The 12,737-nt window shown below is 45.0% G+C and overlaps 3 protein-coding genes across 9 annotated transcripts in view; 1 reads left to right on the top strand and 2 right to left on the bottom strand.

The window, feature by feature from the left end:
- Positions 1–2,741, bottom strand: part of LOC311090677 (NACHT, LRR and PYD domains-containing protein 3-like) — a gene marked incomplete at its 5' end in the record, with an annotated part of 28,389 nt that extends 25,648 nt beyond the window's left edge. The window contains 4 exons of the mRNA XM_084126114.1: positions 306–1,072; positions 1,160–1,364; positions 1,464–2,033; positions 2,737–2,741. Coding sequence (XP_083982240.1) covers positions 306–1,072; positions 1,160–1,364; positions 1,464–2,033; positions 2,737–2,741 — 1,547 coding nt within the window. The remainder of the gene's footprint in view (positions 1–305; positions 1,073–1,159; positions 1,365–1,463; positions 2,034–2,736) is intronic.
- Positions 1–12,737, top strand: part of LOC311091393 (uncharacterized protein) — a 354,781-nt gene that overhangs the window by 317,581 nt on the left and 24,463 nt on the right. The window lies entirely within an intron of this gene.
- The window catches only part of LOC311091343 (uncharacterized protein), a 530,654-nt gene that overhangs the window by 506,378 nt on the left and 11,539 nt on the right, over positions 1–12,737 (bottom strand). For all 7 annotated transcript variants that reach the window (XR_014608050.1, XR_014608051.1, XR_014608052.1 and 4 more), the window contains exon 7: positions 2,864–2,989. Coding sequence is in view for 4 of the 7 variants with exons in the window: in XM_084127242.1 (XP_083983368.1) it covers positions 2,864–2,989 (126 nt within the window). In the remaining 3 variants the exon portion in view is untranslated. The remainder of the gene's footprint in view (positions 1–2,863; positions 2,990–12,737) is intronic.

Genomic DNA, 12,737 nt, shown 5'->3' with positions numbered 1-12,737 from the left:
GTGGGAGATTGAAGAACACAAAGGATACACTTGATATATCCTTCAAAATGAGCTGAATTAAAGACACAAAATGAAGTCTGTCTTCAAAAGATCCTTCAAACTGAGACGGCCTTCAGAGGCACTTGATGACGAGGCAGTCGAGATATGCAGCCTTACTAGGACACAGCCACGGTTTGAGAAACACCCGCAAATTATATACAATATCCCAGAAATCAATCTGTGCCCCGTGATTTAAACACCTCTGATCTCTGAGTTTATCTTTGCTCATGTTTTAGACTGTAATGATTGCACTCAGTGTTACTTACTTATCAAAAGTGACTCCAATTAATCTGTTCAGGTCAAACCTCTGCAGTGTCTTCTCTGAGGACAACAACACAAACACTAAAGCTGACCACTGAGACGAGGAGAGTTTCACATCACGTAATCCTCCATAGCTCGTATGAGGTTCAGCTTCGTTCACTAGAGAAAGATCACCCAGTTCATTCAGACAGTGAAACAGATTGATGTATTTATCTGGAGAGGGATTCTCACTGATCTTTTCTTTAATATAGTCAACTGTTTTCTCATTGTTGTGAGAGCTGTTTGCTGTCTGTGTCTTTAGTTCTTGTAAGAGACTCTGATTAGACTTCACTGACAGACCCAGAAGGAAACGAAGGAAAAGGTCCAGATGCCCATTTTTACTGTCTAAAGCCTCATCCACAGCTCTCTGATGGAGATCAGATAGGGAAACTTTGTCTGCATTAGTTGGTTTGGTAATCTGGTCAAACACATTGATGTTATTGTTCATAAAGGAGAGATGCACATATAGAGCTGCTAGATGTTCCTGAATGCTCAGATGAACAAAGCTGAAGACTTTCCCCTGAGACAAGCCCAACTCCTCTCTGAAGATCTGAGTGCACAATCCTGAGTAAACTGATGCTTCTGTCTCATCAATGCCACACTCGCTCAGGTCTTCCTCATAGAAGATCAGGTTGCCTTTCACAAGCTGCCGATAAGCCAGTTTCCCCAGTTTGACAATCATGTCTTCATCTTTCACTTTCTTCTCATAGTCCTTCTCATGTTTGATGTTGGTCTGAATGAGCAGGAAGTGTGTGTACATTTGAGTGAGAGTCTTGGGAATCTCTCCTCTCTCTGCTTCACTCAACATCTTCTCTAGAACAGTGGCTGAGATCCAGCAGAACACTGGGATGTGGCACATAATAAAGAGGCTCCTTGAGGACTTCAGGTGTGAGATGATCCCGTCGGCCAGACTCTGATCACTGATTCTCTTCCTGAAGTATTCCTCCTTCTGTGTGTCACTGAAGCCTCGTACCTCTGTCACTCGATGAACACACTCAGAGGGGACGAGATCCGCTGCTGCTGGTCTGGAGGTGATCCAGATGAGAGCAGAGGGAAGCAGATTCCTCACAATGAGGTTCGTCAGCAGCTCGTCCACTGAGGCTGATTCAGTCATATCACACAACCTCACATCGCTCTGAAAATCCAGAGACAGACGACACTCATCCAGACCATCAAAGATGAACAACACTTTATACTCATCACTGGATATGTCCATTTCTTTTGTTTCAGGGAAAAAGCGATGAAGAAGATCTGTAAGACTGAGTGCTTCATCCTTCATCAAGTTGAGCTCTCTGAAAGCAAGTGGAAATATGAGCTGGACGTCCTGATTCTCTTTCCCTTCAGCCCAGTCCAGGATGAGCTTCTGCACAGAGACTGTTTTCCCAATGCCAGCGACTCCCTTTGTCAGCACAGTTCTGATGGGTTTGTCTTGTCCAGGTAAAGGTCTAAAGATGTCACTGCATTTGATCGGTGTGTCCTCTGTTTCTGCTCTCCTGGACTGTGTCTCAATCTGACTCACCTCATGCTCATTATTGATCTCTCCACTTTCACTCTCTGTGATGTAGAGCTCTGTGTAGATCTCATTCAGGAGTGTTGGGTTTCCCTGCTTTGATATTCCCTCATACAAACACTCAAACTTCTTTCTCAGATTTGATCTCAATGTGTTGAGGACTTCAGCAGGTTTAGAGTCATGGCTGTAAGATTAAAATACCACATTATTACAATGACAATGAATTCTGACTTTATATCTCCCAATTGCGTGTTATAAAGTCAGAATTGCGTGATATAAAGTCACAATTGCGAGAAAAAAAGTCAGAATTCTGACTTTATAAGACGCAATTCTGACTTTATAACACGCAATTGCGACTTTATTTCACGCAATTCTGACTTTATATCTCGCAATTCTGACTTTATAACACGCAATTCTGACTTTATATCTCGCAATTCTGAGAAATAAAGTCAGAATTGCGAGATGTAAACTCGCAATTGTGAGATAAAAAGTCGCAATTATCTTTTAAAATGTTTTATTCTGTGGCGGAAACAAGCTTCCATAGTTTCCTGGCGTGCGGCGGGGCATATTTAGCGTGTTTGCATGAGAGCGCCCTCTGGTGTTCAAATGGGGCAGTGTTTACTACCGATCAGCCGCTGCACTGACAAGCTGCGCATAAAATAATCGCAGCCTTTGCCAAATCGTGTGCGGTTTTATTGCGATTAACCGTTCAGCCCCAGTTATAAGTAACTCAAACTCGCAGTGCTTTCAGATGGAGCAGCGTTTACAGAGCCGTACATCAATGACAAGCTGCGCATAAAAAAATAAATCGCAATAAGACAACTCGATTTAAGCTTTCAACAAATCTGAACAAGCAGTTCAAAAAATCCAATCAATTTTACACCTACTCCATTATATAAAGGTGGAAAAAATCTCGACTTACATTTATTTGATGTCATTGACTGACTGAGATATATTATGGGTCTAATTCAAAAGTGTCATACTATAAGCACATCTTCTATAGCAATGATATACCTGAGATCAGACTGTGTGTCTCCACTCCTTAACGCTGGTGGCCGATCCATAGAGACGTTACTCCTCATAGACACACAGCTGGACTCTGGGTTTGATCTCTTCTGCTGGACTGAACTGGTTTTCAAACTAAGTAAAATATAAAGCAGACAGATTTATAAATGGTGTTTATAAATGGTGTCTACTTTTACAGGAATCTTCTGTCTCAGGAAAGAACATTAGTTTTGCATTAACATCTGTAACTCAGTGATGTTTTAAACTTACAGTTATTTTGCAAATGTTTGCAAACAGCATGATTTAAAACAATTTACCAAAGTGACTGTGAAATTATGAGGGGAGCGTGGCACAACCTAACACTTTCTGGCTTTCACAGTTTGTGTAAATCCACTTGGGGTTCAGAGTATTAACAAGCTAAAATATTTTGTCAATAAAATACAATTATTCACTTTTTCATATAATGTCATTTTTTAGTAACATGTCATTTTTTAGTAATTAAAAATAAACACATTTTTGAGTTTGACAACGAACACACAGCAAAACACAGTCCAGCATGGGTCCACACATAATAATAATTAATAATTTCTGAACATTGACTCTCATTGTCTTTATTCACCTTTTTCTCGTGGTTTCTCAGTAGATTTCATAAAAGTTGTTAATGTGAATTATATCGCTAACATCATAGAATATCATAGTTCTAATAGGGCAGGGGTCGGCAAGTAAGTTTGGCATCGGGCCAAAGAAAAGAGCCAGAACATAGTCAAAGCATAATTTAAGAAATCAACTAGATTTGCCTGTGATAGTCTCTTACTGTGTCTTTTGTAACTGGTAGAGAGCTGTTACTCTGTGCTAAAGCCTGTAGTAGGACAGTCATTCACAATAAGCCACATTTGTGTGGCGGTGTCTGTTAAGCTAAACTTGAAATTGAAGGAAAAAAATAAATAAAAATAAAAAGAAATTATATTCATCATTGTTAAATAAAGAAAGAAGAAAAGAGATTTGAGATCAAAATGAATGCAGCCTATTGGTTGTGAGCACATAGTGCAACCTGGGGGAAACAAAGAAGCTGATTGGCCATTGAAGCTGCACATGATGCCACATAGAACCAGGGGCCTGTACCATGAAGGTAGCTGAACAAACTCGGGGTTACAGGATTAGTTTTGAGTTGACAAAACCAAACCGATGCAATCAGGCTTTATTGGTACCATGATGCAGCTCATCATCTTTCTCTGTCAACTCAGGCTTTGATCCTCAAGCTATGATTACTCCACGCGCGCGTGCACATAAAAGAGTGACGTCGACACTGAACAACCAATCGCGGGTCGCGATTTTTCCGCGGAGGAGCAAGAGATAATCATTCATAATTACGATGAATTTAATTGTATTTCAATTAAAATGTATTTCAAGCTCGAAACAATACTGTCTCTGCTGCCAAAGCAAGAGAATACTGTTGGAGAAAGATTGCTGATTGTTAATGTGTAAGTTAAACAAATACATTCTATATTTATGTAACATTATGTATGTATGTGTTGCCTATACGTGTAATATAGCCTATAGCCTATTTTTATAATATATAAAAATGTGCATGTACTAAGAAAGATTAATATTCATTGATTTTTAGATGCAACCCCAACTCTAAATGTTCTTGGCAGCAGATAGCCTAAAGACAAAATATAAAAATATAATTCAAAGTGGTGAGTATTTACCACAACCTTTTATTACTTTTGTGAACATTTTATTACAAACACTTGTTTGCAGCAAACAGAAATAAAGAGTTAAATTCAGAAAACCAGAATACACTGTGGCGGAGGAGTTGGCTCTGAGTAGGCAATAAGGGACGGCCGATTATGGATGGGATTATAGGTGTTGTACAATCTGACCCTGGTGCTGGCTCCTCTAAGCAAGTAACACTGGGTACGTGTGCAATACATTACTACTTTTTAAGTTTAAATATGGCTGACTGTATGTTCTGCAGTAGAGGGAAATGCAGTTTCCCTGTTGAAGCCAGCACACATGCACACAGAGGTCAGTATGCAGCAGACAGAACACCCAACATAACCTGCTTTACAACAGTTATGCTTTACATTGACCTACTTTTATTTATTAGGGTGGAGGAAATGATGAAGACACTCTGTCTGTGTGTTCTCAGACAGTTGCTGATGTGAATGCACTGGGCTTTTTATTATGGTGTGGCGAGGGGGGCGTGGTTTCGCGAAGTCTGGAGCGGGAGAGAAAGGTGGGGGCCGAGCGGTGAGTAAGTAGGTCAAGTGCAGATGATGAACACCTGTGTCTGATTGCAGTAATTGGCGTGGAGAGACCGCATATAACCGAGGAGAGCGAGAGAGAGCGAGAGAGAGTTTGGACTGGGACCTCACAAGGACGCTGCTGGAGAGTGGAAAGAGAATTGTGCTGAGAATATTGTTTTGTCTGAAAGCTGTGCTGTGACACGGTGAAGGCGCTTTGTGCGCATCTTTTTGTTTGTTTGAAAAGAGTTAATAAAGTGAGCGTCCCAGTCAGCCGACCCCTGTCTTCTTCCTTCCTACATCTACATCATTACGAACCTTATTACAGTGGAGCCGAAACCCGGGAAGGAGGAAGATCATCGCCACCATGCAAAACCCGCCAGCCTCGCCATTTGCGGACATCATACAAACGCTCGCCGGTCTTCACCAGGAACAACATCGACAGCTGCTGGCCATAAAGGAGGAGCAAGACCATCGCTTTGAAGCACTCCTCCGAGGCCAGCATGAAGACCGCGAGCTGTTCCGGAGCTGGATAGACCGGGAGGTTAAGGCCGTCCCCCAAACACCTGCGTCCTCACCGCTGCCGCTGAACAAAATGGGGCCGCAGGATGACCCGGAGGCTTTTCTGGACCTCTTCGAGCGGTCAGCGGAGGACAGGGGATGGCCCTCTACGGACTGGCCAATGCGGCTCATCCCGTTGCTTTCCGGGGAAGCACAAGTAGCCGCACACCAACTGCCAGTCCGGAACCTCCTGGTCTATGAAGACCTGAAACGTGCCATCCTACAGCGGGTCGGCCGGACCCCAGAACAACACCGTCAGCGCTTCAGGACCCTGAGCCTCGACGAGTCCGGCCGGCCCTTCATCATGGCACAACAGCTCCGGGACTCTTGCCGCAAGTGGCTGATGGCCGATGGAAGCGACGTCGAGGGTATCATAGATCGAGTGGTACTGGAGCAGTTCATCTCGCGACTGCCAAAGAGGACTGCAGAGTGGGTCCAGTGCCACCGCCCGACGTCGCTGAAACAGGCCATCCAGCTGGCGGAGGATCAGATGGTGGCGTGTCCAGGGGTCGGCGAACCTCTTCCATCTGCCTCTCTTCCTCTCTCTCTCTCTCCCTCTCCCTCTAGGCCCGTCCCCCTCCCCAGGACTCGGGGAGGACCACCGCCGAAACCTCTACCGCGGTGGAGGATGGGGAGCCAGAGTGAGCCGGCGGCTCCATCCAGAGCCTTTACCCGGGGGGGGGGATCGTTTTCTGAATCGGGTCCTCCGCAAGCGGCGGCGGCGCTCTCTCCACGCCAATTCCTTGACCCGCTTCCTACCCACAGAGCAGAGGGGAAGCCTGGGCCGGCTTGTTGGCGCTGCGGGGACCCGGGTCACTTCATAGATCGGTGTCCAGTGATGGAGGTGGGGACACTGATCCGGGTCCCCGACGCCCCACGAGCTGCCCCCGATCAAGCTGGCCAGTATCGGATACCTGTGAGTATCAAGGGGGGTACCTATCAGGCTTTGGTGGATTCAGGCTGTAACCAAACCTCCATGCATCAAAGCCTGATTCAGCCCGAGGCATTGGATAATGGCCGCATGGTTAGGGTAAGGTGTGTGCACGGGGATGTGGTGGATTATCCTAGATTGCCCGTGGAAATTCAATTTAGGGGACAAAAACATAGTGTGGAGGTAGCAATTAATCCGCACCTCCGGCATCCGTTAATTTTGGGAACTGATTGGCCAGACTTTAATAAATTATTAGGGATTTTGTGTACGGATGCTTCTTGGGAAAAACCGGAAGGAAAAGAGGCGGTTGCTCAGCTGGGTGAAGCTGAGTTAGAACCTCTGGGTACTGTTTCAGGGGAACAGAGCGTTTCGGGAGGAATTAACTTTCCGGAACGCGATGATTTTCCCCTGGAGCAGTCCCAGGATGAGACACTAAAACATGCTTTTGATCAGGTTCGATCCATCGATGGCCAGCTTCTCCACCCTGACCAACCGCTCTCCTATCCTTATTTTTCAATTTTAAAAGATAAGTTGTATCGGGTGACCCAAGACGCCCAGTCAAAACAAGATACAACTCAGTTGTTAGTTCCTCGAAGCCGCCGGGAAATGCTTTTTCAGGCGGCTCACTGTAATCCAATGGCCGGGCATTTAGGACAAACAGCGACACTAAATCGTCTCATGGCCCGATTCTTTTGGCCGGGCATTCACGAGAACGTGCGCAAGTGGTGTGCGTCTTGTCGTGAATGTCAGTTGGTAAACCCACCGGCTAACCCAAAAGCACCTTTGTGCCCACTTCCTTTAATGCAGGCCCCCTTCGAGCGAATTGGTATGGACCTCGTCGGGCCATTAGAACGGTCAGCACGGGGACACCGCTTTGCATTGGTCCTGGTGGACTATGCAACGCGGTATCCCGAAGCAGTTCCACTCCGCACTATTTCCGCTAAAAGTGTGGCGAGTGCTCTGTTTTCATTGATCTCCCGGGTGGGAATCCCGAAAGAGATTCTCACCGATCAAGGCACGGCGTTTATGTCACGAACCATACGCGAACTTAACGAGTTATTGGGCATTAAAGCGATTCGTACCAGTGTCTATCACCCACAGACAGACGGGCTGGTCGAACGGTTTAATCGCACGTTAAAAACCATGATTCGAAAGTTCGTACAGGAAGACGCCAAAAATTGGGATAAATGGTTAGAACCCCTCTTGTTCGCTGTACGAGAGGTCCCCCAAGCCTCCACGGGGTTTTCCCCCTTCGAGCTTCTCTATGGACGTCAGCCTCGCGGGGTGTTGGACGTCCTTAGAGAAACTTGGGAGGACGGACCTTCAAATAGCAAAAATGAAATTCAGTATGTCATGGACCTGAGAACAAAACTCCACACTTTGGGGCGGCTATCCATGGAGAATTTGTTACAGGCTCAGGACAGACAAAGTCGGTTGTACAACAGGGGGGCTAGACTGCGTCAATTTACACCGGGAGAAAAAGTGCTTGTATTACTTCCCACTTCTAGTTCGAAATTACTCGCAAAGTGGCAAGGACCCTTCGAGGTCACACGGCGAGTTGGGGATCTCAACTATGAGGTAATACGAACAGATAGGGGCGGGGCACATCAAATATACCACCTCAATCTCCTTAAAAAATGGTCGGAGGTGGAGTCAGTGTTGTTGGCGATGGTGGTGAGCGGAGAGGAGGATCTCGGTCCAGAAGCGCTTATCAAAACTCAATCCCTCGCTCTGGACCCTGGGGGAGACCACCTCTCACCATCCCAACTCACTGACATAAAGAATTTACAAGCAGAATTTGCTGATGTGTTCTCGCCTCTGCCTGGTCGTACAGATCTCATTCAGCACCACGTTGAGACAGAGCCGGGGGTGGTAGTTCGCAGCCGGCCGTATCGCCTGCCAGAACATAAAAAAAAAGTAGTGCAGAGCGAATTAGAGGCAATGATGGAAATGGGAGTAATAGAAGAATCCAACAGTGACTGGGCGAGCCCGATAGTTTTGGTTCCCAAAACGGACGTCTCAGTCAGGTTCTGTGTGGATTACAGGAAGGTGAATGCTGTGTCGAAATTCGACGCTTATCCAATGCCTAGGATTGACGAATTGCTTGATCGGCTGGGTACTGCTCGTTTTTATTCGACACTGGACTTAACGAAGGGATATTGGCAGATCCCCTTATCACCTATGTCCAAAGAAAAGACCGCTTTCACCACGCCGTTCGGATTACACCAATTTGTCACCCTTCCTTTCGGTTTGTTCGGGGCTCCAGCAACGTTTCAGCGTCTGATGGACAGAATTCTCCGGCCGCATGCTGCATATGCTGCTGCCTACTTGGATGACATCATCATCTATAGTGGTGATTGGCAGCGGCATATGCAGCATTTGCGGGCTGTCCTGAAGACGCTGAGAAGGGCTGGACTTACGGCAAACCCAAAGAAGTGTGCTGTTGGGCGGGTGGAAGTTAGATATCTGGGCTTCCACTTGGGTCATGGACAGGTGCGTCCCCAAATTGATAAGACGGCAGCAGTTGCAACTTGTCCAAGACCCAAGACCAAAAAGGAGGTTAGACAGTTCTTGGGGCTGGCGGGATATTATAGAAGGTTTGTGCCTAATTATTCGGACCTCGCCAGCCCGTTGACTGATCTGACTAAAAAAGAGGTACCAGATACGGTTCAGTGGACGGAGCAGTGTCAGCAGGCTTTCACTCAGATAAAGGCTGCTTTGTGTGGTGGCCCACTCTTACATGCCCCTAACTTTTCTCTCCCTTTTATTCTGCAGACCGACGCATCGGACAGGGGGATGGGCGCAGTCCTGTCCCAGGAGGTGGAGGGTGAGGAGCGGCCGGTGCTGTACATCAGTCGGAAGCTCTCGAAGAGAGAGACGATGTACAGCACCATCGAAAAAGAGTGCCTAGCCATCAGGTGGGCCGTTCTCACCCTCCGCTACTACCTCTTGGGACGGGAGTTCACCCTCTGTTCGGACCACGCTCCCCTGCAGTGGCTCCACCGCATGAAGGATACCAACGCGCGGATCACCCGTTGGTATCTAGCTTTACAGCCGTTTAAGTTCCAGGTGATCCACAGGCCGGGTGCACAGATGACTGTGGCTGACTTCCTCTCCAGGAGGAGGGGGGGGGAGGCTGCAGGCCGGATGGCTCCCCGGCCTGAGTCGGGCGGTGGGGGTATGTGGCGAGGGGGGCGTGGTTTCGCGAAGTCTGGAGCGGGAGAGAAAGGTGGGGGCCGAGCGGTGAGTAAGTAGGTCAAGTGCAGATGATGAACACCTGTGTCTGATTGCAGTAATTGGCGTGGAGAGACCGCATATAACCGAGGAGAGCGAGAGAGAGCGAGAGAGAGTTTGGACTGGGACCTCACAAGGACGCTGCTGGAGAGTGGAAAGAGAATTGTGCTGAGAATATTGTTTTGTCTGAAAGCTGTGCTGTGACACGGTGAAGGCGTTTTGTGCGCATCTTTTTGTTTGTTTGAAAAGAGTTAATAAAGTGAGCGTCCCAGTCAGCCGACCCCTGTCTTCTTCCTTCCTACATCTACATCATTACGAACCTTATTACATATGGCAAACATTTGAATGTGTGGCATAAAAAAGGGACTGGCCCTTACACCTCTTTTATTGTAGGATTTTTCACAACCTGCCCCAGAAACTGAGGCCTCAATGGACCTCAATGGGCTTCAGAAGAAATGTGTAAGGATTTAAAACCCTTGACATAAATTACAGTCAGTCCTGTGTTTGTAGGAAGTCAAGGAACTTTTTATGATTTTGATGAGCCTCCAGAAAACTTGTAATGATCATGTTTGTGGTGGAATTATGTTTCAGGTGGAAACAGACTCAGTCAGGGCCCTTTACAAAAGAGTCTCGAACTAGACTGCACACTAAGGGAGTCTTGAACTAGACTGCACACTAAGGGAGTCTTGAACTAGACTGCACACTAAGGGAGTCTTGAACTAGACTGCACACTAAAGGACACTTGAACTAGACTGCACACTAAAGGAGCTGGACTGTGAGCTAAGGAGGCTCCAAACAAAATCAAACAGCTGGATAAAACTGATCTCAGTATGTATATAGTTATATCTGCAGATGAAATGTTTAGTAGATCATTGTTATATCTGTTAATGTTACTATTAATTTAAAGATTCATCTCACAGAAAATAATCATCTCACATATTCACATCATCTCTACCTGAACATTATGGCTGTGATAGGACTTCCTATTAACATAATCTGCCTCATGTTCCCCTAGAGCAGTGGAGATTGGAGCAATAGACTGCATACATGTTGCAATGACTCTAGGGAATCCTATCATAAGATTAACAGAAGAATAATAAAAAAAGATTCAAAATAATTCTTAACATGTATTATATTGTATAGTACATTTGTGAAATTTGCTTTAAAAAAAAAAAAAAATGTGTTCATGTGATGTCACCCTATCAATATATCTTACTGGCAATTTTATAAAAGCCCTCTTTTATGGACATGGTCGATAAATGTCCGGGGAACACTATTAATGAAACTTTTCATGTACTCCTGCAGAGCGAGGACCACCTTGCAAATGGTTCAACAAACATGTTTTCCCCTATAGTTTCTGTGCGTCACCCACCGTGCAAGAATGTACCACTTGCAAAAAAAAAAAACCGCAACGCAATATTTGCGGTACAGTATGTGCATGAATTCGACGTGTTAAATTCTTTATGTGCGGCTCAAGAAGTTCGCAAAGATAAGACATTCCTTCCGCGGAAAATCTGTATCTTTCATACAAGTAACTATCAGGAAAGGCAAGGGGATTTTGTCTGGCTAAAAACTCTTTCTCTGCGAAGTGCTCATCAAACAATTTGCGCTGAGATGTCCACCGGATTTGGAATAAAAGGTGAAGTCATTGCAACAGACACTTGGAATAAGTTACGTCACCTTTATGTTTCTTTGCTCTCAGCTGATTGGTCAAACTTCAGTCTGAGATCTTGAATCCAGAACATAACCTGCCCCGGAGCAGGTTAGCCGTGCAGCGTAAGATACCATGGCAACGAACACAGATTAAAGCTGAGCTACTTTCATAGTACCTAAAACCCAGGGTTGGCGGAAACTAAGCTGAAACATAGCTGGCTAGCCACCTAATCCGGCTTCATGGTACAGGCCCCTGGTGTGTGTGATTACCAGCATGCAGAGAGATCTTTGTTTGCAAAATGGATGTGCTTCTCCTACCCAAGTTGGTGTTTTGGTTGGCTATAAAACCAAAGGAGAAAGATTGTTAACTGCACGGTTGTGACGATTGAGTTTGGAGTAAACCACATCCTGAGTTTGTTCAGAGACTTCTGAGAAAAGCCACAGTGTGTTCATCAACTTTGAGATGCTACTTGTAGGACAAAGACTCAATTCTTTAGTGACTACTGACACTGTGTATGTTTGCAAGTTGTTTGTTCATGCTAGCGGTTTTAACATCTAACATGCTAACTGGTCATGTGCATGTGATTTTACATTGCTGTTGAGTTGCTATGTAAACTGCGTGTATTTTTAACAATGTTGATTGTACTTTAAATATCCTTGAATGTACATCAATCTCAATGCTCTGTGTAGTGACTCATATATTTATATATTTTTTTTGTAGGTTATTAAGCTAACCATCTGAATCAATCATTGAAAATAAGTACAAGAAGATGAAGTCGTTGCTGAAAGATTTTCAATAAATTGCTTCGATGATGAAGAATCAGATGTTTTGAGTTATTCCATATAAAGTGGATTGAAGCCTTTTTTCAAGTTTGGGCAGACACCGAGGCAAAGAAACCCTGATAACTTGAAAGTGTCTGGGTTTTAAACTGGATAAATTAATAAAGCAATAGTGACACATAACCTGGCAAGTGTCTTCATTCACCAACTTGCAACACAAACGCCTTGCTAAAACACACATATGTGGAAGATGAGGAATGGATAAAAATAACTCAAAATAAAAGAGGACTTGAATAAGTATATATAGTCCACAACAACAGTTGATTATGAAAGACTGCCACCCTTTATTCAAACACTACAACAACGGAAAAAAATACAGGTACTCTCTCTCTCTCTCTCTCTCTCACACTTTGAATCAATATAAAAGTTATTTTTTATCATATTGAAACTGTTGAAATCACTAAGAAATCGCTAAGAA

Source organism: Abramis brama, assembly GCF_963993115.1.
Source record: "Abramis brama genome assembly, chromosome: 10".
Classification (NCBI taxonomy): domain Eukaryota; kingdom Metazoa; phylum Chordata; class Actinopteri; order Cypriniformes; family Leuciscidae; genus Abramis; species Abramis brama.
Note: the sequence above shows the minus strand (reverse complement) of the source record. Positions and strands in the feature narration are given on the sequence as shown.